Below are 24850 nucleotides of genomic sequence, written 5' to 3'. Positions count from 1 at the left end.
CAGTTTTTAGTATATGTTAATACACCAACAGCAATTCTAATCTGCCTTGATTATTGCAATTACAAAACCAAAGGAGCAGTAAATTTAAACTGAATTAATAAACTGGATGTGAATGTAAGTGGCCCAGAACTTCCAGCATCCATTCAACTTTTTTTTGGTAAATGCTACTATTTAAATTTAAATAGTTAGTTCAATGTGGGTGGTTCGGTCTTTGCAATTTGTACTGAGAAAACCACCCCGCAAAATACACAAAAGCCTTATTTTTAAGCATTTGTTTTCATTTTTTTGTTGTATCCACTATACCAAAATCTCTGAACTCTTTATCTGGTGGATGACATGAATTGCCTCAATCCCCAGCACTGAATTTCAGAGAGGAGGTCACAAAGGATACATGCCTCAAGTCACCTCGGAATCCATTGGCCGCATTTTAAATATATATCGTTATTGCTATTAGGTGTTAATTAACAGCGGCCAGGGTAGCAGTTTCCAGTTCTTATATCGGAGTAAGGCAGGAGCATTATAAATCCTCTTTTGAGAATATATAGACAAGACATAAAGTTGAGCAAATACTCATACGGGCTGCCTCCTCTTCCACCCCCATCCATGCACATGCAGCCCACCGACCCATTTTCCCTTCCTAAAGGGGTGCATTATTCTTATTCTTATCATCATTATTCTGTGAGAAGAGGGTGGGGCGGACAAGGGGCTTACCTGAGCAGGACCGGGCTTTGCTCCTCTGCTTGGGGGTGAAGCTGGAGGCGGGCCCCCCGAGGAAGCTCCCCGGGTGGAAGAGGCTGCCGCCGTAGTCGTGGGCGGCGGGCACGTAGGAAGGGTAGGTGGGGATGGGGTGGTGCGTGGAGGGCTGCGCGCCCATGGAGGCGGCGAGGCTGCTGCGCAGCGGGCTGGCGCTCTCCATCTTCATGCCGTCGGCCAGGGACACCTGGTACTTGAGCGGCTCCTTGTCGTCTTGCCGGCCAGCCGAGGCCGAGGCGGGCGAGGCGGCGCTGCTGCCGGCGTTGGGGTCCGGGGAGACTTCCTTGGGCGGCGTGGGCGGGAAGCCGAAGAGGTGCGAGCCCGAGTGCGAGGCCGGCGTGAGCGACGAGGCGGAGGCCGCGCTCGACGCCGAGCTGCCGCCGCCGGGGTACACCGAGATGGCGCCGGGCGGCGCGCCGGCCGCCGAAGGGTGCAAGGGCCCCTTGGTGAAAGGGTTCACCGTCCACGGGTTGTGATGGTGCGCCGCCGACAGAGCCGCTTTGCTGCTGTCCAGCCAGGGCAGGCCGGGGCTGTGGAGCAAGTGAGGCCGGCACATTTGGCTCCCGGTGAGGCGGGCTGCGGGCGGGGAAAGGGCGGCAGTCAGTCAGACGGTCAGGGGAGGCCTAAGGGCGCTTTTCTCTCCCGGCCACCCAGCTGCCGACCCCGGCACCCCGCTGCGCCTAGGCGAGGCCTTGTGTGCAAGGAAGATATCACGCCCTTTGGCCTTGCCCCTACTCGAGCCACAAAATGGAGTCAGCCTTGCCCGCGCCCGGAATCTACGCCATGCACATTAGTATACCAGCCGCTCCAAGCAGCCATGATTCAACTCCCATTCCAAGGGAAACGCGCGTTTGACTCCCAGAGGAGGGTCAAAAGCTCGTTAAAGGAGCGCAAACGAGGCCGCCGTGAGCACTGCCATATAACCTACCCAAAATAAAATAAAAACTTGCAGGATCAACAGTGAGCAGCAAGAAAAAGGACACTTGGGGCTTCTTTTGGAAATCAGTGGGGATTCAGGAGTAAAGTGCCCGCATGCTGGATCCCGTGCTTTGGAACAGGTTTTTTTTTGGGGGGGGGGTCCAGATAGGAAGGTACCCCACAGCTCCTCCACTCTTTGCTCATGTCAAATGAATTTTGGCAACCGCCAGGCAGGCGATCTTCCCTCCTGCAATCGAGCAGCAGAACTACTTCGGGCATGGGAGCAAAGCCCCACCGCCAAAAGTACACGAGGAGAGGGCAGGGTGTGTGTGTGTCAAGGAGTTGGGCCTTTCCTAGTCTTAAAAGCAACACGCACACCTCCCAACAGAGCTCTATTAAGCAGAACGAGTTGTTTTTGGTGGTGGTGGTGGTGGTTTTGGGAGGATTTTTTTCTCCCAGTGACTGCAATGCTTTTTAAAGTTTTCTCCACACACATGAAAAAGGTGCGCGTCATCTCATCTTTCCCTGACCCCGCCTTTATATGCATGCTGATCCAAAAGTATTTCAAATAGGATTAGATTTCATATCCGGGAAATGGCCCGGTCTTGTGCCTCGAAGTACAGTACTGTATATCTGTAGTTAACAAGCCCCTTCCCCCTCTCCCAACGCGAAGACGCCGCTTCCCTTTCCTATTCCCCCCCTTTAAAAAAAGGGCACGCCAACCTTTTTCTAGGATTAAACCCAACCCGATCGCCCTCATCTACTATTGCTCCTTTGCCAGAAACCTCCCAGTCTCATCTCCATGAAGATCAGCAGGAGCCCGAGGCAGAAACAGAAAGCAAGAAGAGCTGGGAGGCCAGGGGTGGAGGGAGGAAGGAGCAAGCGGGGGGGGGATTTACCGTGCGCCTGGCTGTAGGAAACTCTGGCTCTGGCATGGGCCGAGTTGGCATAGTACGGGTTGCCTTGGGAGTCCAGATGATTGAAGAAGACATCCACTTCGTCCGGAGGTAGGAGCTGCGCTGGTTCCATATAGTTATGAGCCAGTCCCGGGTGATGGCTCTCCGGGTGCTGCCCGTTCAGTACGGCGTGATGGGCCATCCAGCGCGGCTGGTCCGTGGCTACCTCCATTCCTGTGGGCTTTTCCCCCACTCCCCCCCTAAAACCCTCCCTCCAACCCAAAACCGTTTTGGTTTAGAGTTGGTTTTGGTTTTGAAACGGTAGAGAGCTAGGCTGATCTCGGAAGGCAGACAAAGGTGATCGTGTGTCCCTCTTTTAAACAGGGAAGTTGCGGAGAGAGGCTCCTGCCACACACCTGGGATCACCACCTGGAAGGAAGGAAGGAACGGTTAGTACCTTACGTGCCTTTTGAAGATGTGCTCCAAAGAGTACGCGTTAGATTCCGGCAGACACAGTCCTGTAAAAATTGTCCTCTGAATCACGGGATGGAGGTGGGGGGAGGGAAGAGAGGGGAGCGAAGGAGGGTCCTTATTTTGACCATCACAGTCTGTAGCCGCCGCCCCCCTCCCGGTTCAAAAATATTCTTCCACACCGTCCCCAGGCTAACATCAAAACATTTGTTTTTAATGTTCCGCTGTACAAAAAAAAAAATAGTTTATACTTTTCTACAGTTGTCAATAAGAAACGAACTGTAAGAAAAGGGGGAAAGAAGAGAGCCCTTTGGTCTGCGTTTGTTTGTAGTTCAAACTGAGATAAAAGAAAAGAAAACTCGGAGTGATGAGTGCTTTAAAAACAAAAACAAAAAAACAGCGATTCGAACGCGTTTTCTCCTGCAAAATAAGCGCAGTCTCCTTTTCCTCCCCCCGCCCACCCTCTCGGTTCCACTAACAAACATACTTACAGAGAGAAATTCCAAGCAGACTGAATCTAACTCCAAATGTTTGAAAAGTTTCTTTATGAGGCTGTAAAGGGGGGGAGGGGAGATGATTGGAGGATGGAAATGCAGAAAAGAGTGAGCGAGGGAGAGGCGAAGGAGAGCGAAGAGAGAGAGAGAGGAGGCTTGGATAGAAGCTCTTACTCAGATGGCAAGCTCCACTTATTCTGGCCTTTTTTGTAACATCCCCAAAGCATCCTATGTCAGCTCTGGCGCCAGCTGGACTCAGTTCAGTAGACATGAACTAGGGGCGACGCGCAGGCTAAGAACCAGCCAATCAGCAGCCAGGCGCTCAGCCGAGCCTTGCGATTGGCCCCGGGAAATCCACATTCCCCTCATTTACTCCAAACAGCTAAAAAGCGCTGAACCCGCCAAAGACTCCCTCCCCCCCACCCCACGCGCCATTCCACTCCTCCATTGCTTTTTAGACTTTTGCTGCCCCCCACCTCTTCCAGAACTTCTCTGTTCGCCCCATTCCAGCTTTCCCATTATTAAGCAAGCTCCTTATCTCTCAGAGATCGTGCTTTCTTCTTGTTGCAAAGTGTATACTTTACTCATCGTAAAGCATGCTCCATACCTAGGATTTGGGAATCTACACGGCACTAAATAACATAGGGAGAAAGGGGGGGGGGAGAGAAGTACTTAAAAGCAGAGTAGGCAGGGACATGGGGTTTCGAAATATGGTCAGCTTTAGGGAACCCACACCCTATTTCTCAAGGCCCAGAGTCCGGTTCCCCATCATTTTAAAACAAGGGCAACAATTGCCCGCATTTGTTTTGTTTTGTTCTAGCTGATTCAGTTGTAATTAGAGTAGTGTTAGGTGGGTTGGATCCCAGGCACATGCAGAGTAAACCAGAAGTACCTCAAATAAAACTGAAGTGGCTGTTAATGTACCAGCGAATTCGAATCCAAACGTATTTAAAACCGGCAATGATTTTATTTCTAACTACGTGTCTTATTTTTTTCCGCTGTAGTTCAGTGTTTTGGTTCTATTATTACATAATTGTTATTTCACCATAACTTTAGTGCTCAGTCCATTCACTTCACAGTAGATCAGCCCCCTAAGCTGATTTAACTTCTTAGCAGTAAGTACATTCAGGATCGTAGCCGATGTGGCATTTTTCTCAGGCAGCTTGTTTTGTTCACCATTTAATAAATGAACAAAACCAGTACCCAACTTGCATTTTTTTTATTAAAAAAAACCAGAAATACGTTTTCCAAGTCACACTTTTAACATCAGTTTAAAATCTTCGTTTAAAATAGTAAATAATTTTAGTAGAAGTGAATTAATTACATTAATACTCCACGGGCATGGCAATTTGGAAATAATTCTGGGTAGAAGTATAATTTAGTGATCATATAGCTGCCAGATCATTACAATCGTCTCCTACCCCTCTGGATTTTCTTAAATCTGATATTTAGGTTAAAGCAAGAATACAAAAGCACTGGTTTTGCATGGAAGTCATGAGTCTTCCTAGGTAATCGCCTGAAAAATCCCGCCCAAACCAAGGCCATATTTAGAACCCTTTGTGTCCAATATAACTATTGGACATTTACAATTCCAGGAAAATCCAGGCAAAGCACATAGGTTATTGTATTCTCTTTTCATTCCTTATGGGGCATTGAAACGATGTAACAGGACCAGCTCTCAATCATGTTCAGAATATTGATATGCTTTTAGCTCTCTGAATGTAAACCATGACTATGCTACTGCTTGGGCTTTCAAAAACTTTTTAATAAACCGCTTTCTGATAGTTTGAAGCCCCCGAAGCTTTCGAGCCTGCTGCTTGAAACAGCTCCTGCCACAAGCGAGGTGGGTGGCTGGAGAGAACTAGCCGCTTGCTCAGCAACTCTCACTCCCCTTTTAAAACCCAGCAAAAAATAAAAATTGAAAAGGAAAATTATCCAATCACCCCCAGAAAACATTGATGGCAGACTGAAAGAACGCCCCCCTCACAAGCAAAAACATTTCTAAAAGGAAAGAAACCATCCAAATCAAGCCCACGACTTAGAAGACAAACTATTCAGTGGATACATTCTTCCGTCCACCATTCCGCATTAATAAAAACAGCAGCAGCAACATTTCAAGGGACTTTGCTTTTGCACACGAGTTCTACCAGCGCTAGCTGCCTTCCCTTTCCTCAGATTAAGTGCGTTGTTGTTGTTGTTGTTGTTGACCATCGCCAGCCTGACTAACCTTAAGAGTTTTAATATTCGCAATTTTTGCTAAAGACGCTGCTGCTCTTGTGCCTCGTTTCTTCCCTGCTCCGGATCAGAACTCTAAATCTTTCTTTCAAATCCAGCACATAGAGGAGCCTAATAAAGCCTCTCCTCTCCCCTGCCACTATTTTAAATGTTGCCTTTTCTGCGGCGGTTTAATTGGGGGCGAAGTGTGGGGTTGTTCCTGGATCCTTGCTAGCAGCGAAGGGAGCCAGGACGCCCGACTGCCCAGGAGAGACTCCCCCGGATCATTTACTCGAGATCGGATTCCGCCTCCCTCCGTGCCTCGTTGTAACGAGGGTGAAAGCTGTGAATTCTTCGCCCTTAACTCGCTTCTCTCGACTCCTTCTTCCTTGAGCGAGCTGCGTGTCTCTAGTTTCTAGAAAACTCTCAATGCCATGGACAGCGTCTAGATAAGAAAGATATTCTTGCGGATTGCTCTCCTCCGAGCAGAATACTCTTAAATATAGTCATGCCTTTTGTGCGGTAAAAGTTTTGATCTCCCTAAATCTGTTTTCGGGAGTAAGGCTATTTTCATAATAAGGTAGATTTTTTAAAAAAATGCTTACTTTATAGATACTACCCCTTTCCCTCTGCCACCCTGCTTTTGAAGAGATATTCCCCACCCCTCGCCGGATTTGAGACTCGCTCCCCAGCTTGTTTTAAATTGATGGACAGGTAAATGCCCCGTTGTTGCGGTGACACGCGCGCACGCCTTAGCATCGGTTCACTTGTGTCATTTGAGGCAGACACCTGTGTCTCTGATCTGGGGGAGACACACAAAACACCAGAGAAAGACCTGGGTGGTTGGAGGAAAACAAGCCAGCCCTGTGCAATTGCCATAACTAGCCAAGCCAGGTGAAGAAATCAATGGAGGCGTTAGATTAGAAACACACTCACCAACTTTGTCTCCTCGAGTTCGCTACTCCAGCAGGAGCCCGCCCCAGACCCCTCTTGCTGCTCTTGCAGGTAAAGAAGGAGGTTTATAGACAAGTGACGTCTCTCCAAATATTTGATCTGCGGGCGGGGGTGCAGATGACGGCATCGAAGATAGGGTGGGAACACCACACACACTCTCTCTCTCTTTGGGGTGCCCACGAATGCAGTCCCGACTCTCCCCCTACCCCGCTTCAGTTTGCTGCAGCGTGCCTACTCGGAAGTAAGCCCTCCCGACTCTGCTGCGCGCATTCTCGGCCTGCATTTCCTCCCAGAGCCTGAAGCCGAAGCGACCACGGGCTGTAGTTGCCGCCTGTGATTTCTGGCTCTTCGTTGCGCATTGCACAATCAGGCCAGGATCGCCGTCGGATTTAACCGACCAGATAAAGGAAGTTCTGAAAGCCAAGCTCGCCCCCTTCCCTCCGCCCTCCGGACCCCCCCCCCAATACTATATTGCTGCCCTGTGTGATCCTTTCCCCGACACCCCCCCCCCCCCAGGTATGAATCGGGCGCACGCGTCCAGATACAAACTAGAGCGGCCAGGAGAGATGGCGACTGCGGTTGCAGGGCAGGCAAGTGTCGCGTCTTAAACTTTCCTAAACTCCTGGCCAACCGCCGCGTCGAGGGCCAGGCTTGCTAAGCAGCCACCCTTCCTGCCCTTTTGCTCAACACCCAAGCGGTCTGCTTTCGCTCTGGTGGATTCTCGCATTGTTATGCTGTCCTTCGACCTTCTTCCTTATTCGTTCCTCTTCACAGCCGCCCAGCACTACCAAGGCGCTCGCATGGATGCTAAGAGACCTCACCGATCCTCAACCCCTGACCTAGACCCAGCCCTTTCTGCAGAATAGGGGTGGGGGTGGGGAAGGATGGGAGACACAACACGCTCGCGTAATTTAGCCATCAATTCTCTTCCTATTTGGACGGAAGGTACAGCAGCCTGTCCAGCCTGCATCAGTTCTGGAACAGCAGAGGCGTCATTTTCCTTCTCAGTTTTAAGGCGCAGTTAATGAGAAACTTTTCTACAAAGTCAAGGCACTTTCATCTCTGGGTCTTTAATAACGCGCACGCACACAAACGCGCAGGCTGACAATGGAACCGGCGAATGGGTATCCCTCCTCTTCTTTCCAGTCTCCTCAAACGATTATTCACCTCTAATGTCACTTTTTTTGAGGGGTGGAGGTTGGGCATGGGGGGAAAGAAGTATTTCTCAAAGACACCCAAAGACACTTCATTTATTTTTCTCTTTAGGCCTTTGCGTACTTTTTACCTTAGTCACGTAATACAGGACAGCCCCCTTGGATGGATACATTTAGGACAAATTTGGTCCTAAACCCCCCTCAGATTCTTAGGTGAGAGAGGTTAGTGTCCACAATCTTAAAGCACGTTTACGCAGAGCCCACTGTGTTATCCTAGGTTCACGGGATCGCAGCCTTGGTCGTAAAAAGGAAACATTATAAACCCGTCTCGAAACGCCGTTTTGTTACCACCACCACCACCCGCCCCAAACGCTGCTAAATCTATCTTATAGTATTCGGAAGGGATGGAAATAAAAGCAACCCCCTCTGACTAATGTTCCCCGTCAACAAGGCAAGGCTGGTTTATTTCAAACGCCCAGAAGATCTTCCTTCCTTTGACACCCTGAGCTGTTCAGCTGTCACTGGGCATTAGCCCCTCTTGGAAACGACAAGCCCCCAAGGTAGAGTTGGGGGAAGAAACTCCCCCTTTCCCAAAAGGGGCTCTGTGTCCCTGCAAAGCGTTAGAGAAGCCGGCGGGAGAATGGAGCCAGTTACAAGCCCTGCTAAGGACGCCACCAAGGCTGAAGGAGCCTCTCCAGGTGTTCAGCAGCATGGGCTCTTCCGCCTCTGGTGGGGAGCGTCTCTTCCTCCAGGTGGACCCTTGCCTTTCAAGCCCCTGTTCTAAGGCTATAGGAACAAGTCAACAGGACTTTTCATTCATGGCGTTAATTCAGTCATCACATTTTGAAGGTTCCGTCTCCAGCTACCTGCACCTTAGGAAAACTTTAGCCAAGAAGAACTTAAGATATGGGAGTTTTCCTTTCTTTTAAAGTACCTGGTTTTGAGGGTAGGGTGGCTGTTTGTTTAATTAACTAAGGTAATGGAACCAAATGTCCCTGTTCTCCCCTTCCACAAGGTATACACAATACTGTCTCCAGTATGTGTGTGTGTGTGTGTGTGTGTGTGTGTGTACACAGAGAGAGAGAAATTTAAAAATAAAAATAAAATCATGCCATTTAATGGAAGAATGGATGCAATCAACCAAATGTGAGTCAGAGGGAAGGAAATACCTTCTTTCCAGTTCCAAAAGTGAAATTTACTGGGATGGAAAATACAGGAGTGCCTCTGTGACTGACCCAGGTGCTATTATGTTCCAGGTGTTTGTTGTTGTTTTGCTTCTCCTGACACTTCCCGGGATCCAGGCCACAGAACAGAATAGATGATGGCACTTCAGTTGGCTGAGCATCCTGGAGGAATTGTGATCCACTTGTAAAGCCAGGTACTGTAAGCATGGACAGGAGGGCATCGTTTGTGTGTGTCATTGTTGCTTGTGAAGGATCCCTTTTTATAATGTGCAAGCATTGTAGGTGAAAACAGGAAGACAAATAAGAAAGTTCCCCAAAGTTTCAAGTGATAACATACCTATTTATTTTGCTAACAAAAAAGTGCAAGCTTCAGAGCTGCGCAGAACCCCCACCCACCCACATTGTTTTCTTTCAAAAGGGTCTGTAAAACTGGAAAAGGTGCTGCGCTGCATACATGCTTGATGCAATCAAAATACCACCTGAACCACACCTGCCTTGTATAGGACCAGAATTCTAAATACACTTCTAGGTGCTCTTGAAAAAGAAGTGAAGGTAGCTTTATCGGCCCATAATCTAAAATCCATATTAGGGCAATGCCCTTGCTAGGCCAACCAAAATGCTACACAAAACAATAAACAAGCTTTCGGGTGCTTCAGAACTCTTCATCAGGCAAGAGTTCTGGGGGACAAGAAAGTCTACACCTTGCTTTGTGACGTTCTGGTTAGCCTAATAAAGAGATTGCCCTAACAGGGATTTTTTGGAGCTGCAAAAAGAGGGAATTGGTGCTGCACCAACTTATAAGACAATACTGCCACGTACACACACATTCCAGCCCAAGGAACTATATACCTTATGGGCTGTGTGAGGAGAGGGAGGAGATAAAAAATAATGAGCAGACTGTCATTCCTAGAGTGCTAGAGATATAAATTGAATTTCCAGCGTCAAAGCAAGACTTTGGTGTGTGCGCGATCAAATTGCATCATCGCTCTTCGTGGGTTGTTGGCGGGTGCAAATGACAGCACAGAGCGTGAATACGTGTTAGGGTGGGTTAGGGAGAAAGAGACGCGCTTGCAGCATCCTACCTGGGGGGACAATTCCGCCTCCTCCTCACCTTACAGGCGAAGAAGGCTAGGCTGCAAGGGGAGCGAAATGGAACGGAGGTCAGATGCAGCACCCTCGGTGGGGATCTGGGTGGGTGGGTGGCTTCTCTGCCTCCTCTCCTTGCTCCCCCGCCCCATATGAAGGGGAGGGGGAGGCCAGGCCACTTTCCTGAAGGGCGGGGGAGGGGAAGATTGACAGCCCGTAATTGGGCCAGAGGAGGCTCCTTCTCCCCAGCCAGGCGGGCCGTCGCCGAGACGCCGGGGCTCTGACGTCACCCGCCGCTGCCAAATTCGCCAGGAAATGAACTTTTTAATAATATACCCCAAAGGGGGTGGGCAGAGCCCACCCTGCTCAGCCCCTCGTTGCCCCCATCCAAGCCCCCGCGGGCTCTCTGGGGAGCTGGAGGCACCCTCCTGCGCCCCTCTCCTTCTCTCCCCCCGGCCCTCGCCTCCCTGTCACCTTCCGAGCCAGACAAAACAATTCCAGATTCCCAAACAAGGCGGGCGGGAAGGCGCAGCCCAGAGCCCTCTCTCCCCCCTCTCCTTCTCCCTGCTGCCCCCTCTTTGCGTCGGCTCCTGCGGGGATCCCATCCCAGCCCGTGGGCCCTGGAGGTTAGGACGATGCTCCCTTGCAATGCCCTTTTTTCCGCCCCCCAGCTTGTGCTGCTTCTCTCGCTCGTTTGGTCTTTGTTTTCTCCCGGATGCCTTCCCGGAGTCCTCGGCTTCCTCTTCAGCTTAGTTGCGAGGAGAGAGACGCAGAGAGAGAGACCCCCAGCCCACCCTCTTCCAAAGCAGGAGGGGAGCCATGGCGATCCGGGTAAGAAAGAGGAGAAGTGGGGGCAGCCGGCCCGGCCAGCACGGCTCCTCCCGCTCTGCTCCTGTGGCCGGAGGGTGGGCTGAGATGGTGGGCTTGTCAGGGAGCCAAGGCGGATCGACCCACCCACTGCCTTTGCCATTCTCCCCAGCACACACGCACCGCGAGCAGACCCTGGCCCAGCGAGACGGGAGCTCTGGGAGGCGCCCCATGTCCTTCAGGCTCAGTGTGCGCCCGAAGAGACGAGAGGTGACCGGGGCAAGCAGCCCATCTCCACCAGGAGTGTGTGCGCCCCGATCAGGCCGGTCCCAGATGCTGCTGGCCTTTTCAGATCTTCAACCCGCTTCATTTTTGTTTGCGTGGTTTTGTTTTCAAGAGAAGCCGCTGTTTCTCACCACAACCTAAAGACTTTCCTACACGCACACAGTGCGTGCGTAATCTAAACAATACTGCAGCAACCAGGAAGCGCGGGTTCTCCTGCGTCTCCTGTTTTCCTTCCCCAGGTAAAAATTCTGGGGAGGGAGGAGAAGCAGCAGCAGCGAGAGATCCCTCCAAGCACAGAAGCAGCCCTGGAACGCGGAGGGGACCTTCCCAAATCAAAGGAAGGTCAAGGGGTCGTGGGGGGTTCAGTGTCAAGCCAGCGCTAGAAAATATGATATTCCCCCAATATCGCGTTGTGAAGGGCTTCCGGCTCCACCAGGACTGGCAGCCGGGAGGGAGGGAGCGAGGGAGCGAGGGAGGGAGAGACCAGCTTGCTCCCCCCCCCGCCCTCGTTTGTGATCTGAACCTTTTCTCCCGTTCTAATATTAGCTTTGCCTTTACCACAAAACGATATTTTAAAGTGACATGCAACATGCAGAATTATTTCACTCCCCAGCCCCAGTGACAAGAGACGGAAAGAAAAGCTTCGATTTTGTTACTCGGGAATAAAGTTGGACACATTTTGATTTACCTGAGAGCCTTCCCCGCCCCGCCTCCGCCTGCCCTGTCGAGGTTTCAGAGGGGTGTTGGGATATGTGTGTGTGTGTGTGTAAGTGGGGCATGTTTTTAATTAATAAATGAGCAAACATTTTACAAATTTCCAAAATCCCAGAGGCCAGATGGAGACCCTCCACTGAGGCATTGTGGGATAAAAAGGTAATTTCATTGTTTTCTCCCCTAGATGCGCTCCTGTACCTCTCTGAAATGCTGACATAAATGCGTGCATAATGATGCGCTGTGCGTTCAAACCACCGTTTTAAATATTGCCCTTTCCCGCACTCAGCAAAGCTGCGGGTGTTTCCCCCCTTTTTTTCCGAGGGGGGTGTTAAGGGAAGCTGTTTGTTTTAGACAGGTGATAAAATCGCAGTTAACGAGCTGATAATTCGCCTTGTTTGTTTTAAAAGACAAATTGTAAAGATTAATCAAGCTGCTTGATTTATGGCGAGCGAGAGACCCTAAGGCTGCCCAGGAAACTCCCCTGAAGCCCCGCGTGTCAGGTTACCCTGCAGCCGGCTCCTGCCACTTCCCCACCGCGAGAGCCAGCCGGCCCACCGCCCGCGCCGAGGGAGCCTCGCCCCGCCGCGCATCCTTCGCAGGCCGAGAAGCGCGCAAAAACACTCGTTCAAAAACAGCGACGCGGCAACATTCCCAGCGGCCGCGTTCCTCCTCTCCACCTCCCCGTTACCATTCTTTCATGGCTTTTGCACAAAAGGCAACTTGCCTCCCCTTTCTCCTAAGATCCTCTGCATTATTATTAGTGCCTGCCACTAGCATGGCTAAATTTGGGATTTTAGGAATGGCTTTTGTTTTGTGTTTTTGCCTTGCGCCTCGTCTCTTTTCCCTGCTTCGGATCAGAACTCTTTCTTTCAAATTCAGCACATAGAGGAGCCCCCGCCACTGTTTTAAATGTTGCCTTTTCTGCGGCGGTTTAATTGGGGACGAAGTGTGGGGTTGTTCCTGGATCCTTGTTAGCTGCGAAGGGAGCCAGGGCGCCCGACTGCCCAGGAGAGACTGCCCCGGATCATTTACTCGAGATCGGATTCCGCCTCCCTCCGTGCCTCGTTGTAACGAGGGTGAAAGCTGTGAATTCTTCCCCCTTAACTCGTTTCTCTCTGCTTCTTCTTCCTTGAGCGAGCAGCGCGTCTCCAGTTTCTTTAAAAAAAAAAGCAAAAGCAAAAAAGCAGCCCGCTCCGCTAGCTAGCAACTCTATCTGCGTTGCTATTAAATGCATCGCTGCAGCCGACTACTCCGAGTAAGGAAACCAAGGAGAGCAAGGCATGCGCGCGCGTGTGTGAGCGTGTGTTGGGGCCTCTTATTTAATTAATTCACTCATCGGAACATCAACTAACCCGCACAAGGACCACGGGTGCAGCAGCTTAACTAATTTTCTGGGGCTGAGATTCAGCCCGCTTCACACGGCTGGTTAAACAACTATTCTGTCAATTTTATTAAAGTCCTCTCTGGAGAGAATCTGCTTGAATGGGCAGCGGACTGCGGCGGCACTGCAGCAGCCAGCCGGCTCCAATCCCTGACAAATCTCTGCGTGGGCCGAAGAAGCAGCCTGCGCCGTCTCTCCCCAAGCCTCCCATCAGGATTTCGGGGGGCCATCGGTTGTTTAGTGGACTCTATGCGGGGAACGCCAGATTCAGAAAGGGAAGACAATTTTAAGAAACCCCGCGTTGTTTTCCTTACAGATGCATGTAATGGGATGCATTTTATACAACAGCAGCAGGTTCGAGACAGGCAGAGGGAACACGGGTGGTTATATTTAGTCCCAGGAAAAGGTTGGCAGCTGCCTCCTACCAATGGACAGGGAGATATTAATCGAGTCCATGTATATAATTCGAGGACAGAGATCGCTCGGGCAAACTCGCTTCTTTCCTTTTTTTGTTTTGGTTCCCTTTTGTTTTTAAGTTGCAAAAGTTTTGGTCTAGGTAAATTCTTCCCTGGGATTAAAAACAACAACCCGCCTCCTTTTAAATATACTATAAATGCATTTCCGGTTAGGGAATTATGTACTGCTATAGATGCACATCTGCTCCCTATCCCTCGCATTCAATTTTGCTTTTGACGGGAGATTCCCCAGATTTTACTCCGTGGTTTTATCTGAATGGACATGCGATGCCATCTCGCTGAGGTGACTCCCACCATGTTTGCACTCGCAACACACACGCGCGCACACAAAAGCAACTGTTACTTGTGTCTTTCAAGGTAGGCAGGCACCTGTGCCAGTGATAAGAGCAGGGGGAGACCCCCATTGTGAACAGACATAACAAAGACTCTTTATTTACACGCGCTGCTCGTTTTCTCCCTCCCTCTCTCTCCTCACCCCAGACTGGGTTTCCACCCCTTCCTAATTTATCTTAGTTTAAGAGACTTTAAAAAAAGGAAATAATAGGAAGGGAGCCATTCCTATAATCACCACGAGCTCTGACCCTAGAGAGCATTTGCCTGTGCTGGATATTCACCAACAGCAGTTTCCTCCACGTCCACAATCGCCTCTAAATTCGCTGCTGCTTCTCTCCAGGACACTACGTGTCACTCCGCGACTCCTCCTGACCCCAGACACTCCCCAACTTTTGCCACACAAGCTGACCGGGTCTTCTCTCCAGCTCCGACACTTTCGAGTCTGATTTCATTCCAGTTATTTGCACCTCGCTGCAAATAAAAACAAGCGACCTCTCCTAACGCTCCCGTGCGCCCTTTCCGCAGAAGGCGGCTCACAGCACCCAAGGGTGCTGCCGCCACGTTTCTTCCTCGTAGCGGGAAACCCGGGCTGAGACCTGCCTCGCTTCTGCTGCCTTAGGATCTTCTCCACGACGGGGCGGGTCACCCTTTGAACCGCCGTCTCTTCAGACCTTTTGTGTGGAGATCCGTACGGATCTCGACGGCAAACTCCGCAGGCGGCAGCGCTCAGCTCTCGCTGCCTTTTACGCACACGCCAAACTCGCCCTTTCCAGCCGCAACAGTCACCATTTCTCCCTTCCTCCCTGCCTGTATGTAACCAAGTCGCCAGAGCAAAGTGGTACCGAGAGAAAGAGAGAGGGAGGGAGCAGCCAATATATATAACCCCTAATGAAAAGGCGGCTCCACACCCAGGGCAGCGGGCAGCGCTGGAGAAAGGAACGGGCTTCCTCGGGCCGCCGAAGCAAAAAAAGGGAAATCTAGAGCTACTCACCCAGCAGTGGCGAGCAAGGGTGGTCTCCCCGGACGCCGCATCCCAGACAGCTCCTCACTGCCAGCAGGGGGTTGAAGGGAAAGATATTGGTGGCGGCCGGGAGGGGGCGGAGGAGCCGCGGGAGGGAGGGAGGGAGGGAGGGAGGAGGGGCAGCCAGGAGCAACGCTGGTCTGGGGAGGCGAGGGGGAGCCGCAGGTTGAGCCGACGGCCAGGCGGAGGCTGCAGCAGCCCCAGCCCCGCTCAGCGCTCCAAGAAGCCGGCTAGGGCAGGTACAGAAATAGAAGCACGTACAAGTGGCGTCAGACTCTCTCTCTCTCTCTCTCTCTCTCTCTCTCTCTCTCTCTCTCTCTCTCACACCGCTCTCTCGTCTTCCGGGTTAGCCGTCCAGGCAGGCAGGCACCCCAGTCGCGCTGCAGCTGCAGGTAGCGAGAGAGCCAAAGAGCCTCTCGCCTCTCCAAAGGTCTCCTCTGCTGCTGCAAACGACTAGCGCGGAAAGGGGGTGTAGATAAAGGGCGGGCTGCTTTAGAGCGGGGAGGGGGGACACACGCTGCACACCCCGTAGGATTTTTGTTTCGTTTTGTTTCCCCATCAATGCATTCCAGACTTTTTCTCCTGCCCCCTCCCTGTTCAGTTTTGTTCAGCCCAATCCTCTTGTACGTCTTCTCGGAAGTAAATCCCTCCGAGCGGAGCAGCTTGGGCGGGATGGCAGCAGCAAGGAAGGACACCCCCCCCTCGCGGCGCGTGTTTACTCGGGAGTAAGCCTCGCTGCGCCCAGTGAGAGAGAGCGTCGATTTGCAGTTGGAGGCGGGGGGGGGGCAAGGCATTGGCAGTCCTCTCCTCCAGGGCTGGATCCGGGAATGTCCAGCACCATCTCTCTCTCTCTCTCTCTCTCTCTCTCTCTCTCTCTCTCCCTGATTGCTGGCTCTTTGTTTCGTTGAGCCATCACGGGCTCATATTCGGACTTGGCCGGAGAGACTGACTGAAGAGACTGACTGAAAACGGTGGGGGAAGTTCCGAAAGCAAACTCGGGGCCTCTTTCCCAGATCATATGCTGACCCCCACCAGCACACACCTCAGCCTCTCATGAGCCAAATAGGTGGAGATCAGGCGCGCACATCTAGCTCCGGGTTGGGGTTCTTGAGAATGGCAAGGAGTGAATCTGTCTTGCAGGGCGAGCGAAGGGAAAAGCCAGCAGCGCCCAGCTGGGGCCAGAGAGCTCTCACGTCTGTCTATGGAGCCACCCAAAAGTCCTCACTAGCCCCATTTCCGAGGGCAACCCGCTTCCTGCAGGCAGGCTTCCTGCTTCCTCACCCCCTTTCATGGGCTCTAGTGGGGTTTTTAAAAAAACAAAAAATGATTATTCATTTTCTTCTGTCTTCCCTTTTGTTTCTCTTCAAATACGGCCAATGATACCAGTGCTTTTGAATGGGTGCTAACGGGGTTGTACAATTAAACTATCAACCACTTAACTACGAGGTCCGGTTAAGCTTTGTTAAAAACGACAACAACATATACATATACATACACACGTGTGTGTGTGTGTGTGTGTGTGTGTGTGTACATGTTGTGAAAGCCTCCTGTATTTCCAAGTCCTCGTTGCCTCCCACCATTTCCTTCAATCTGTTAATTTGTACTGGATATTCTCCCCTTTTTGAGCCTGCTTCTCGTTTCACCTTCCTATTCTTGTCTCTTTCCCCCCCTTTCAAATCCTGACCACCAGATGCACCTGACAGTCAGCCTGCAAATACATTTTATTAACCTGCAATTTGTCAGCCACTAAGCACCAGCCACCCGCCCCTCTCCCCGCAACCCATCTCCTCTGTCCGCCCCTCTGCCGCTTCGCCAGCTCCCCGCTTCATTCCACACCAGTTAGAATCGAAAAATAGTTTTACAAATATCACTATGCAAAACAAAACAAAAAAAGAAAAGGCGAGGTTGGCTTGAACTCAGACCCACATACCTCGGGGTTCATAAAGGGTCGTGCAATGCCCCCTTGAAAGGGGTCTTACAACCTGGGAGGGATCGATGTCCTGAATTAATATTTTTTTATTGCGTGTTGACATCGGTTCAGCGGTGCCTGCCCGCCTTCCTTTCCCACGCAAAGCCCCGGACTCGTTTATCCAAGAGAAAAACGCCTCGGGGTGGAGGCTGTAAAAGAGAGCCAAGCGGGAGACGGAAATTTGGTCCGTTTCAGAAACAGGCCACGAGTGTTTTGCAAAATGGGATCCTGCCATTTTGCAGCACGGAGATATATCATTTGTCCAGAGGACTATTCATCAAAGTGAATTCATGGATCCTTTGGGGAGCGAGAAATGGGCGGGTCATTTTCTTTTCTTTTCTTCTTTTAAAATGACTTGCTTTAAGATACCGTTGATGGGCCCAGAGACAACCTTTCCTGGGTTATATAAAAGATGCAAGAAATAAATGAGGCGGCACAGCCCCCGTGCGTGATACTGGGAGGTAAGCCGCACTCTTTCAACGGGACTTACTCCCTAGTAAGCGCGTTTAGGACTTGCATCCGTAAATGAGGAAGGGATCCTGCTCCAGTCTGCATACAAATGTTAGTTGCTGCTAAAGGAGAGTCGACGCAGGGTTGCCCTTTATGAGTAATTTGTGGGATGCAGCCAAATTGGTAAGACTTAGAAATTGTCAGCTAAGATAGGAAGGAAAATAATAGTAATAATACATTCTGCTCACTGGTGCTTTCATTATTATTATTGTTATCATCATCATCATCATCATCATCATCATCATCATAGCTATTTGAATGCATACAATTTGAGTCGTGTTTTTTATCTCCGTTTAGTGCGTTATAGTTAATTTATTTTAAATAGAAATTTTGTCTGTGTAGTCAGCTTGTAAGTGGGTTTTCTTTTTAACTACACTTGAGAGGAAAGTTGTTATTTTAATATTTATTTATGTAAAAGATGTATACGCTAACTATTTGGCTAGCCACACATACGCACGTGTGATGCCTGGAGTCTCACATCCGTCTCATAGGAAATGGCTATTTACAGACACAGAGACGCACAAACACACCCTTCAGCCTTACGTTTGATATATAGGTTACTCTCCGCTTAGCTTCTTCTCGTCTTGCGGACCAAACCTAACTCCCACCACAGCCTTCCCCTCTCCCTGCTGAAATCATCTCCAAGGGACCCAGCTCCTGCAATGCGCTGGCGGGGGATTCGCCGCGACTTTGAATCCCGACAACGGAGGAAGGTGAGGGTAGCGTGCAGAAGGAAGAAGAGGAGGAAGGGTCGGTGAGAGAAGAAAGAATTATTTTTAAAGCTGACCCCAGCAGGAAAAAAGAAAAAGAAACAAAAAAGGGGGGAGGGGTGGGATGGGGGGGGGAATCGGGAAGAGGCTGGTCGCCTAGAGTTGGATAGTTCTAAAACATGCAAAGCTGTGCAAATCTTCTGCACGGGACCGGGACTGAGAAAGCTCCCTGGGCAAGCAGGTGCAGAAAGACCAGAAACGGGAGAGGGTGGGGGGAAATCCTCGGAACTGCGGGGGTTTCCAGGGAAGAAGAAAAAACCCTCAACCCCCCTTCAAAAGAACCCCGTCCTCTTAAAACACGCACACAAATCTCAGAACAATAGGTTGGGAAAAGTGTGCCCGCGCGCGTGTGATTGTGGAGGAGGGAGGGAAGAGATGAAACAGGGCAGGGGGTATTTTATTTTTTTAAACTTTCTTTCCCCCCCCCTCCACTTCTCTCTTTGCTGATTTTTTTTCTCTCTCCTCCCCCCCTCCCCAAGTGGGAAGGTCGAGTTTGTGTGTGTGTCTTTTTTTTTATAATGCACAAACATACACGGCCTCATAAGATTGGGTTCTGAAAGGACTCGTCGCCCTGCGATGCCTTCTGGCTGTTTTCTGTTCTTTGGCCCGTGACAAATAAAATAGAATAAAACAAATCCTTGCGCACCTCTCCCATCCGAGGGGTGGCTCCGTGGGCTGAGAAAAGCGTGTTTTGGTTTCCAGAACTCCCTAGTAAAATTCTCTTGTGTAACTATAAAGAAAGAGGATCTTTTTTTCTCCCCTTCCTGTTAGAAGGGTCTTCAGCCTGTAAAATGCGCTTCGGTTTCTGGACAGAAGCGACATTTTATTTCCCCTATGATTTTAAGACGCTGTTAATTAGAAACTCATTTCAAGCCGCTCCATAAAGCCAAAAGCACTTTCATCTGGGTGTCTTTCATCAGGCACACTTAACAGCACAAACTACACGATGGCCGGGAGTCCCAGCCCATAATTCCACCTTCCGTGAATCGTCCTCGTGTCTAAAAATCGCTATTTTTAGCAGAAGAAAATTATTTACTTCTCGCAGGTACCAACAGCAAGTCTGTTTTCTAGAGAGCTCTTAGCCACTTATTTTTCTTTTCTTTTTAATGCAGCACCTTTGTCCCTTATTTAATATAGATTCCATATACGTATTACACCAACATGCTCATATTTAGGTAAGAAAATGTGTCATTTATAAATACATAGAGAGAGGCTCCTGCATGTAGCCCGTGCTTTGGTAGCATAACCCAACCTGGCTGATCTGCCCTCCCCCCACCCCCGGCATCCCAAACCACGTCTGATTAAAAACCCCCTTTAAAATCACAGCCCCGGGACTTGTTTGTTTATTTGTTTTCCGAAAGGGTTAGCAAAAAGCGCGCCGCTGAATGCCCCTTTCAAGCAAAGAAAAAAGGCTGGCTTTATTCCGCTTACTCGGCGACAACTCTTTCTCTCGGGCCCCCGGAGCTGCTTAGTTCGTTGTCACCGGGCATTAGCCCCTCTTGAAAAAGACAAGTCCCCAGGGGGGAGTTGGGGGAAGCCGGTGTCCATCTCCGCGCCCCCCACCCCCCGCGCCCAACAGTGTCCTCTGCTTTCCTTCCAAGTGTGCATGGCAGGAACAAAGAAGCGCGCCCCCCTTCCCCCCCCACACCAGGTGCCTCTCCAGGTGGCCTCGATGGGGGGCATCTCTGCCGCCAGCTGACCCCAAGCCCCTCTCCCTGCGCTGCCCAACTCGGAGTGGGTCAGCCCGGAACCCCTCTGGCATCGCTTATACCAAGTCAGTGCTGTCTGCACTGGTCGGCAGCGTCTCCCCGGGATTTCAGGCAGGCAGGGAGGCCCTCCTAGCTCCAGGATTCAGCCTGGCACCTTATGCATGCCAAGCAGGTGCTTCGCTACTGGGCCCTTCTCCCTGCGCGCCATCCAGTGTTTCATCTCTCTCTCTCTCTCTCATTTCCTCTTTTTCGTTGCTGGCCTTGGAATCACGCGCTTACCTTTGCTCTCTTCCGAGGTGCTTCCTCTCCGCGCGCTCCTGTAGCTCCCGAGCCCCTTTTCTTTCTCCTCCTTTGGGATTGTGTGGATTCCCCACCACCACCACCCGGTCTCTCTCTCTCTCTGTCTCTCTCTTGCCTTTCACCCCCCACACTTTCTCTGCCGTTGGGGTGGGTGGAGGAGAGCAGCTTTAACCGAGACTCCCTTCCCGAGGAGGACTTGGGCTCCGCAGCTGGCACATCTGGATTCGCTGAGAGAGACAGGCGGGGAGAGCGCGCGCAAAGAGCGACGACGACGACCACCCTTTCGCCTCTGCCCCGGCGCTCCCCTCGGCGGATCTGAATAAAGAAGGAGCGCCAGGGGGCAAGGAGCGGCTGATGAATGGGCAGGAGGCAAGGCGAGCGAGATCGGTTGCCAGGAATTGGGGTGGGTGTGGGGAGGGGGGGGGAGAGAAGTCAGCTCAAAACCTGGCAGCGAATTTCTCTCCTCCTCCGGCTTCCCCCTCCGCTCCTCCTCCCGCGCTCAGAGATGGCACGGCGAGCCCGTGCGCGCGTCCTCTGCGCGCATTTATGTACATAATCAGCCAGCTCGGCCCCTCGCCTTCATTTGCATCATTACAATATCTGTACAAGCGCCTCGCATTGTCTGCGGCTTGCACCTTTTGTTGCCTTCCCTGTCACAGGCGACGCGACTTGACTTTCATATTTCCCAATGAACTGATATTATTCCAGAGACGCGCACCCGCCGCCGTCGCCACCTCTCTGCACGCCCCCCCCCCGAACCCACTCCGGGGCGCAGGGAGTCGCACAAAAGAAAGTCTCCCCGTCCCAAGGAAGAGGGGCGAGGGGGGGGGTCGGAGCTCAAAAGTCTGTAGGCCCCTGCAAAAAAAGCCACCAACATCCCCAGCCCATCACCCGCATTCCAGACCTCTTTTAAAAATCATTCCTATTGATTTAAACCGGGGGTGGGTGCGGGGAGGAGCCGGGTTGCCAACCTGCCTCCCCGCAGTTCTCAGCTCCTTGTTCTTACGTGGGCTGGGGAGAAAAGTCTTCGATTGAACCCTCTCACCTGTTTTATCACGTCGTCTTCTCTCTCTGCCCCCCCCCCTCCGCCCATCGCCCAAGCTTTTGGTCCTAACTTCTTCTGAACTGGACTTCATAGACCTAGCTGGGAAAGTGTTTGTGTCTAGGTGTGTGAGAGCGCGCAGGGACGCTTGGAAAAGGCAGCGAGAGACGCCCTTCAGCCATTGTTGCAGGAAGAGGAAAGGAAAGGAAGAAAAGATCTTGAAATTCATAAATTCTTGGCCCATTAGGCTAGTCAGCCGGAACTAATAGGTTGGGAAATGGTTGGAAGTCAAAGACGCCACCGCTTTTAAGGGCTGGCGAAATCGTGAGCTTTTTATTTCCTTGTTTGGCCTACAAATATGTTGGGCTAGCTAGGGTTCTTCTTCTGGTTTGTTGGCTTATTTGTTTGTTTGTTGTTCCACATTTACTAGCTAACACACACACACACACACACACACACACACACACTCCTCCATCACCTTGCCAGATCACAGCCAATCAAATAATTTGTTTTGTCCCTTTCGCACTTCTGTTCTTTGCGTGGCAGAGGATGAGGGTGAAAAAAAGCGTATGAGGGATGGACAAAGCAAAAGGAGTGTGTGGGTGTGGGTGTGTTAACAACAACTTGAAGCAGCCATAAGAGAAAGTCAAATGCCCAGCACCCCAGTCCTTTCCTGGCCGTGTTTCTTCGGTGACCACGGTGCGATTGACGACCAGCTGTATAGCTTGCAATCTTAACTCCCCTTTCTTTCAATGGGGCTTAAGGGACGACGCCTTGGATGTCTCGGGATTGCGCCTACGTTCTCAAATCTGAGGTCCCCACAAGTTAAAAACCGCCACCGCCGCTTAATATTTTTATGCTCGTAGTAAGGAACAGGAAAACTTCACATGTATAGTAAAAGAAGGAGGTGTGTGTGTGTGTTTAAGAGTTTCAATGGAAAAGAATTATCATCATAATGGTATGTGGGATACTCACACACACCCCCCCCCAGAGCAATAGCAAGGAGAAGGGGGGGTGGAATCCTATTTTGCTGGCATTTTCTGTCTGTCTTTGTGATATGGTTCAGGAGGGGAAAGGGCCCCTTGATATGCTGCAGATAATTCTTATCAGTCCGAAGCAGCCCATTGCCAAAGTAACTGGTTTAATTACCCTCCTGTATCACTCTTCATTCTAGGAGATGAGATACATAACTAGATTTATTCAAGTATGTTTTAAATCTCCTCCCTCCCTCTCTCCCCCGCCCCCGCCATGTTTTTTGCAGTCCCCGGTACAGTACTGGGAATCTGAGGGATGGAAAGAACAGCAAATGCTCTCCACTGAACAAACTGGTGTGAATGGAATCACTTGCAAAGCTTGGGCGGGGAAAGGGTTAAGTCGGACGTGTGTGTTGCCAATTCAAAGTGGGACTGGAGCCTGGAGACCTTGCGGGGAGATACAGTGGCTTATGGGGGGTGGGTTAATGTGTTGTGGTGTAACAATACCAGTACTAATACCCTGCTGTTATTGATATTCTGCCCCATCGTAATAGTCTGTACTTTCTGAGCGGTATGGAAGTTTATAGGGGTCAGTAAAACACACACACCACACACACACACAACCTTACTCCTCAAAATTCAACAATCGCCCAACTTTCCATGCCGCCCCTGTCTTCCCTCCTCCTGTATTTCCATCCCCACCCGCCACGATTCTCCCATGATTATGAAATGATGGTGTTTCGCTCTCTCTGGGCTGCCCTGGTTAGATTTCCTACTGAAGATGTAGTCTTTAAACTATGAAAAGAAAAAGGGAGAGAAGAAGACGTGGGGTATTGGTAAGGGGAATAGAAAATAAAACCCCCACCTCTTTCTCCCTCTCCTCGCGCGGTAACAATCTTATTCTACATATGAAAACATGATAAACATTAAGTTGCTTAATGATGATGATAATGATGATGATAATGCTGCCAGGTTTTTTATTATTATTATGGGCAGCCCAATATTTTCGAAACTGATTTTTAAAAATGTATTTGTGTAAGAGTGTGTGTGTGTGTGTGTGTGTGTGTGTATTCCCGAAGCCTGGAGACTCTGGGCTCAGCAGCTCCCGAGGTTCTCTCCCTTATTATTACTATCCAGGAGTAATTTTTCATCTCTGCTAGCTAATCTTTGTTCCTTGTGAAGATAATGAATAGTCCAATCCTTATCTCCTGGGCTCCTGGAGGCTGCAGGAGAATGGGGTTGAACAGGGTTGAAAATTGGTTCCAAAGTGCTGCTGAATAAATGCTGTTCCTTATCTCTCGCTTCCAGATTATCGGGACCCTTTCAAAACTCGCACAACAAATACAGCCACCGCATCTAATGCATCATTTACCAGAGCAGATCCCCGCGCGTTTGATCGGCAGATAGGCAAAAAAAAAGTGTGGGGAGGGGGGTTGAGAAAAAGAGAGAGAAAAATAAGGAGGGATGCAGCGGTAATAAGCAACAGCCAAAAATAAAAAAAAAACTCAAGGTGGATGCCTGGTCCCCCCCCCCTTAATCGCATTCACGAACGGTGCCTCTTTTTCAAAGAAGCGCGAGTGTGCGCGTATTCCGCGGGACAGCGCGTGCACACGTGCGGATTGGCATTGCGGGGATCCTGCTGTGGAGACGCGCCATGTGAGGCTGACAATTTCAGCTGCCTTCTCCATCGGAGTCCCCTCCTCGTTGCGCTCCGGAGGGGATAGCCACGTATATTTATTTATATTATATACATATATCTCCTCTTAACTGCTATGGGTTCCTGGGCTGGATGAGGCGAGGCCGACAGGCATTTTTTTCAGAGAACGAAAGGAGGAAGAAGAGGGATTTTTTTATCTTTATTTTTTGTAAAGCAGATTTTTTTAAAAAAACAAACAAACACAAAACCACACACCGAACTGCCCCCAAGACCCGTAAGGTCGATCTTCTTAGGAAACCTCGCCAGGAAATATTGATCTGGACCGCTCCTGGGTGTTCATAGAAATCCGAGCAGTGATGGATCGCCTGGGGAGAGGAGGCGTTTGCTGCTTGCCGGGTCATGCAGGGAAAGGGGGAAGGAAAAAAAGACCCGGGGAAAAATATGGATCCTGCACTCTTTGCAAGGGACTGCTCTGCTCCTGGTCAGCAGCCAGACGGTGCCCTGTGGGAGGGGGGTCTGCCCGGCCAGAGATTATAGGACGGGACGCCAGGAAGCTCCACAAAGGGCGCAGAGCTTTTTCTTTTTGACCTTTCAGGTACCGGCTCCCTGGGTGCCCGAGCACCCACAAAATTCCCCATGAAGGGTCTGGGCACCCACACATTTTGGCGCCAGAGCCATGCACTCTGCATTGGCACCCACCGCCCCGGGCACCCAGGGTCGCGGAGCCAAGCTGGCACTTCTGCAGCAGTGGGTCCCTTGGTGGGGTGTTTGGAGTTGA

General features: G+C 50.7%; 1 protein-coding gene and 1 long non-coding RNA gene across 9 annotated transcripts in view; one reads left to right on the top strand and one right to left on the bottom strand.

Annotated features, from left to right (window-relative positions):
• GATA2 (GATA binding protein 2) overlaps positions 1 to 20795 on the bottom strand; it is a 31699-nt gene extending 10904 nt beyond the window's left edge. The window contains exons 1-3 of one of the 7 annotated variants that reach the window (XM_053377966.1): positions 20379 to 20795; positions 2571 to 2996; positions 712 to 1329 (exon numbers count right to left, since the gene is read on the bottom strand). In XM_053377966.1, the coding sequence (XP_053233941.1) occupies positions 712 to 1329; positions 2571 to 2799 (847 nt within the window). In that variant the 5' untranslated portion in view covers positions 2800 to 2996; positions 20379 to 20795. Of the gene's footprint in view, positions 1 to 711; positions 1330 to 2570; positions 2997 to 3529; positions 3808 to 6682; positions 6844 to 15111; positions 15214 to 20378 lie in introns of those variants that run through there. The other 6 variants (XM_053377965.1, XM_053377967.1, XM_053377964.1 and 3 more) reach the window with 6 other exon arrangements.
• On the top strand, positions 724 to 23826 carry LOC128408359 (uncharacterized). 2 transcript variants are annotated; one of them, XR_008329045.1, is made up of 4 exons: positions 724 to 832; positions 2952 to 3016; positions 9111 to 9232; positions 22703 to 23826. It is a non-coding gene; the product is annotated as an uncharacterized LOC128408359 (long non-coding RNA). The 2 variants fall into 2 exon arrangements; XR_008329046.1 differs by lacking the exon at positions 724 to 832 and adding an exon at positions 854 to 943.
• The last annotated feature ends 1024 nt before the right edge of the window (positions 23827 to 24850 follow it).

Source organism: Podarcis raffonei, chromosome 2 (assembly GCF_027172205.1).
Source record: "Podarcis raffonei isolate rPodRaf1 chromosome 2, rPodRaf1.pri, whole genome shotgun sequence".
In the NCBI taxonomy this organism is placed as follows: Eukaryota; Metazoa; Chordata; class Lepidosauria; order Squamata; family Lacertidae; genus Podarcis; species Podarcis raffonei.
The sequence above is the reverse complement of the archived record's forward strand: the minus strand, read 5'-3'. Positions and strand labels throughout refer to the sequence as shown.